Raw genomic sequence first — 4,424 nt, 5'->3', positions numbered from 1 at the left:
CGAATTTTGTGCATCGGGCCTACTAGGCATATATATATGCCTAAGTGACCATTTGACTGGTAGCTATGATGCACACTGACCACCAGGGGGGCAGATGCTCAGTGCACAGGCATGGAAACATGGAACAGACTGATAAATCTCAGAGGAGAGTGGGAAGAAGGGAGGGCGGGAAGAGATTAACCAAAGATCTTATATGCATACTAGAGGCCCTGTGCACAAAATCTGTGCACTGGTGGGGTCCCTCAGCCTGACCTGCGGGGATCAGGCCAAAACCGGCAGTCTGACATCCCCCGAGGGGTCCCCAGATTGTGAGAGGGCACAGGTCAGGCCAAGGGACCCCACCAGTGCACAAATCCATGCACTGGGCCTCTAGTTAATAAATAATCATACAAAAATACTTTGTGTTTTGTGTACTCACAACTGTAAACCTACTTTTGGCCCACCTTGTGCTTCTAATGTTTAAAAGAACATGGAATTTAGGGAGTTGTTATTGGTAAAACTAGGGAGCAAGACACATATATGCTTAAGTGAACATTAAATTTCTCTGTAAGGATAAGCATAGAGCTCCAAGCAGGGATGGCGACTGGCGTATTGGCAAACCGTGGGGAGGAATGGGAGTGGGGCTTTCCTCTGTGAACCGTTTTGTGCCTTTTGAATTTAAACCGCATCAACAAATTGCCTATTCAAATACATTGTATCTTTTAAAAGAAAGAATAGTGGGAGGGTAAGTGGATGCAGGAAGTATAGGCAACAGCTCTTGTCGAGTTTGTTGTAAAGCTGGCAGAGTCCACCTCTTCCTAGCTCTGTGGCCCCGGGAAGTCAGTACATGTGTCTAAGTCTCCTGGATTTGGGGGTAGCAATACCTGCCATCTAGAATTACCTTGAAGATAAACTAAGAATATATATCAGGCACAGCACAGCAGTAGCATACAGGAAGGACTCGATAAATGATTGTTATTGTTATTGAATTATTATAATTCATGAGTCCATAAAACTGTTGAAAACTCCTAGAACCACTAGATGGCATCAGACTCAAATAAAGGGGTGCTCGTTTCACTTGCTGAACACCCAAAACAGGGGAGATGTTTGTTTTCCTTATTCCCTAGTCCTTTCCCTCACATCTCACAACTCCACGCTTCTCCTCTGCATTCACCGCTCAGCTGGGCTGGGGCACAAGGGACTTGAAGTTCAATGCTGAACAGGGCGGAGGTAGAGGCTGTTCTGGGCTCCTAAGGTTCCGCCTTTCCTTTCATATCTTCCTTTGTAACGAGTGAAACATGACTGAGTGGGAAAGATACTGAAGGTCAGAGACAAGAAGGGAAATCACATGGTGTTGGGGGCAGGCGGGGTGAGTGAAGAGAACTAGAACTCTGGGGCAAGCAACACTCCCTGTGGTTGCTAAACAGACCACACCGGTAGGGTTTGTCTATCAAGACCGACTGCCTTGACTGTCAGGGAACATTCTTCTGTGTCCCGGACATAGGTGTACCTGGGAGTTTGTCCTGAGATAAATTGGGGGACATCTTAAGACCCTATGGTCCACTGCAGCTTCCTGCACTGCCATCGGCGCCGACTTTTCCTCCCGGCTCTATCGCTGCTGAGCTGTGGGGTCAGGCCACTTTCCTTCCTGGGTTTACAGTATTATGGGTCTGTGGGTGCAGTTGTACTGAGGATACCACAGAATTTTAACAGATCGTCTTCTTCATGAGGGCTGGTTTCCACAGGTAGGGAGGTCCAGGAATTATAATTCCCATTGAATAAAGGCAGGAAGGACCTTTGGCGGGCGGGGGAGGGAATCCGGCTGGCCTGCGTCTCTCCAAAGCCATGTTTCACCCTCACGACGTTCAAGAGCCGGAGCTGTGGCGCTGCGGGCGGGCAGCCAGGGTTCTTCCCACCCGCTGCCTAGTTTCCAGGCAGAACAGAATCCCCAGCAGAAGCCTGGCCAGCTCCCCGCCAGCGCTGGAAAGTACCTGCTGTTTCTGGGAATGTGAAAGCTTCTGCTTCCTAGAATAGGAGCCTTCACAGGTAGCCCCTCCCAGTAACCAGAAATGGGTGCAGCTTTGCATTTCATTGGTTGGTCCCTGTAGGGAGGACTGAGAATGAGGACAGTGGAAACAGATTTGTTCACTTACCCAACAGACATTTAGTTTTGTCTACAATGACTCGAGCCCTGTGCCAAGTAGTAGATAAGAGCTTATTAGGACACATGGCCTAGTGTGGGCTCTAGAGTCGGGCCTGGATTCAAAGTCCGGCTCCACTGTGTAAGCTTCGGGAAGTTATTTAATCTCTTTGAGACTCGGTTTCCTCATCCATAAAATGGGGATAATAATAGCCAACCTCATAGGACTGAGAATAAGGACTCAAAATGATAACACATGAAAAGCACCTAGCACAGTTCCTATTCACATTAAACACTATAAACAGCAGTTATCATCAATTTTTTATTAACATTGTTAATTATGGAACTGAGCTCTGCCCCTCCCTACCCTGGCTCCCAAAACATCAGACGCTGGTGGGAATGGGGAAGGATACAGAGGGGCAACCTCGTGAAAATCTATGTCCATTTGGCTACTGTAGCTCTCAAAGAGCAGATAAAAGACCAGCAGGATAGCCGGCAAAAAAGTAGCTGTGGTCACCTCTGGGAAGGGAAACAGAGGTCAGACCTACTTCTCCATGTGAGTGTGTGCTGCTTACAGCACAAGAAAAGTATTTTAAAATACATTTATTCTGCACAGTACACGGCTCAGCACCAGGCACTGCGCTGCTCTTCGCGGAAATAAGGTCGCTGGGCACAGACAGCAGCCCGCTCAGCAAACAAAGGCACGCGTGGTCCAAACCTGCATCACGAAGCCACCGAGGCCGCCGGGAGGTGCAGCCCAGGAGGCTCAGAGCGCGCTGCTCCTCCGAAGGCGGCCATGGGGGGCCAGTGCCGGGCCTCAGTCCTCCAAATCCTCCAAGCCCTCCACGCCCTCCAAGCCCTCCCAGCCCTCCAGCTGCTGCGCCAGGCGGGAATAGAGGTCCTGGCCGGCCCGGAGCTGCTCGCGCTCCAGCAGCTGCCCCTGCCGCAGCACCAGCACCTGGTCGGCGCGCTGCACCGTCTGCAGCCTGTGAGCGATCACCAGCACCGTGCGGTCCCTGCGGCAGCGCCAGTCCTGCAGCTGCAGGGGTCACACAGCCTCAGGACGGGCGCCACACCCCCGGCCCGCCCCTCCGGTTTAGGGTACAGACGGCGAGAAACCCAGGAAGCAGGAAAGGGCCCACAAAGGTCTGCATTGCCCTTCTCAGCCACAGGCCGCAGGACGGGACTGCCCCCAGCACCACATGCTCCAGCCTCTCCTGCCCTCCCCCCCCCACACACACACACAAGAAGACACAGGTGCTCCGTCCACTGGGGCCCCTGCCCCGCCAGGCCCGCCTCCCCGCACTCACCGCCTGTTCGCACTGCACGTCCAGGGCGCTGGTGGCCTCGTCCAGGATGAGCACGCGAGGGTCCCGCACGAGGGCCCGGGCAATGGCCAGACGCTGTTTCTGCCCCACGGCCAGCAGGTTCCCCTTCTCCCCTACGTCTGAGAGGCCACGAAACACCCGTCTTCACCTACAAGTGGCCACGACCCCCTCCCACAAGCAGGGACCGGGCACAGCTGGTGTTTCCTTGGCAGGCGAGGAGCCCTGGGTAAGGGCGGGGTGGGGTGGCACCCGCTGGGCTGCCCCGGAGCGCCTGGTGCTGGGAGGGGCAGTAGGGGCCCGGGGGAGGGCGAGGGAGCAGAGACCGTGGAGTTACAAGGGCACCGCCCTCACCCAAAAGTAAGCTCCCGTTTGTCCGGGCGGAGGTACCTGTATGTAGTCCGTGCGCCATTTCCTTTATGAATTCGTCCGCCTGGGCCGCCCGGGCAGCCGCCATCACCTCCTCCTCGCTGCAGCGCTGCAGCCCGTACGCGATGTTGTCCCTCACGGAGCCCGAGAACAGCACCGGCTCCTGCCCGACCACAGCCACCTGCGCGGAGGGAGCGGGGGAGGTGGCGCCTCCGGGGTCCTCGCCCCCCCCCCGAGTGCCCCCATGACCCCGTGCCCTCTGCACCTGCCCCCCTCCGGCTCCTGCCCTTCCTCCCACACACCTGCCGGTGCAGGTAGCGGTGCTCGTACTGGGCGAGGGGCTTCCCGTCCAGCAGCAGCGTCCCGGCCGTGGGCTGGTACAGGTTCTGCAGCAGGGCCGCCACGGTGCTCTTCCCAGAGCCATTGGGCCCCACCAGCGCCGTCATCTGGCCCGGGCGCAGCGTGAAACGTCAGCCCCTGGGAGAGCAGGAGACTAAGGCGCCTCTCCTCCCTCCCCGCGGGCCCTTCTTTCCACCAGAGCGAGGCCGGCCCTCCGCAGCAGCGGATCCAGCTCCGAGGCCTGGTCACGCCCGGCAGCCGCAGGGCGCCGT

The 4,424-nt window shown here is 56.1% G+C and overlaps 1 protein-coding gene across 1 annotated transcript in view; it reads right to left on the bottom strand.

Annotated features, from left to right (window-relative positions):
- Positions 1 to 2,427: 2,427 nt before the first annotated feature.
- TAP2 (transporter 2, ATP binding cassette subfamily B member) overlaps positions 2,428 to 4,424 on the bottom strand; it is a 9,463-nt gene continuing 7,466 nt past the window's right edge. The window contains exons 8-11 of the mRNA XM_023747799.1: positions 4,116 to 4,283; positions 3,835 to 3,994; positions 3,430 to 3,566; positions 2,428 to 3,158 (exon numbers count right to left, since the gene is read on the bottom strand). Coding sequence (XP_023603567.1) covers positions 2,937 to 3,158; positions 3,430 to 3,566; positions 3,835 to 3,994; positions 4,116 to 4,283 — 687 coding nt within the window. The 3' untranslated portion in view covers positions 2,428 to 2,936. The remainder of the gene's footprint in view (positions 3,159 to 3,429; positions 3,567 to 3,834; positions 3,995 to 4,115; positions 4,284 to 4,424) is intronic.

Source organism: Myotis lucifugus, unplaced genomic scaffold (genome assembly GCF_000147115.1).
Source record: "Myotis lucifugus unplaced genomic scaffold, Myoluc2.0 scaffold_986, whole genome shotgun sequence".
Classification (NCBI taxonomy): Eukaryota; Metazoa; Chordata; class Mammalia; order Chiroptera; family Vespertilionidae; genus Myotis; species Myotis lucifugus.
This window is presented reverse-complemented; position numbering and strand designations above follow the sequence as displayed.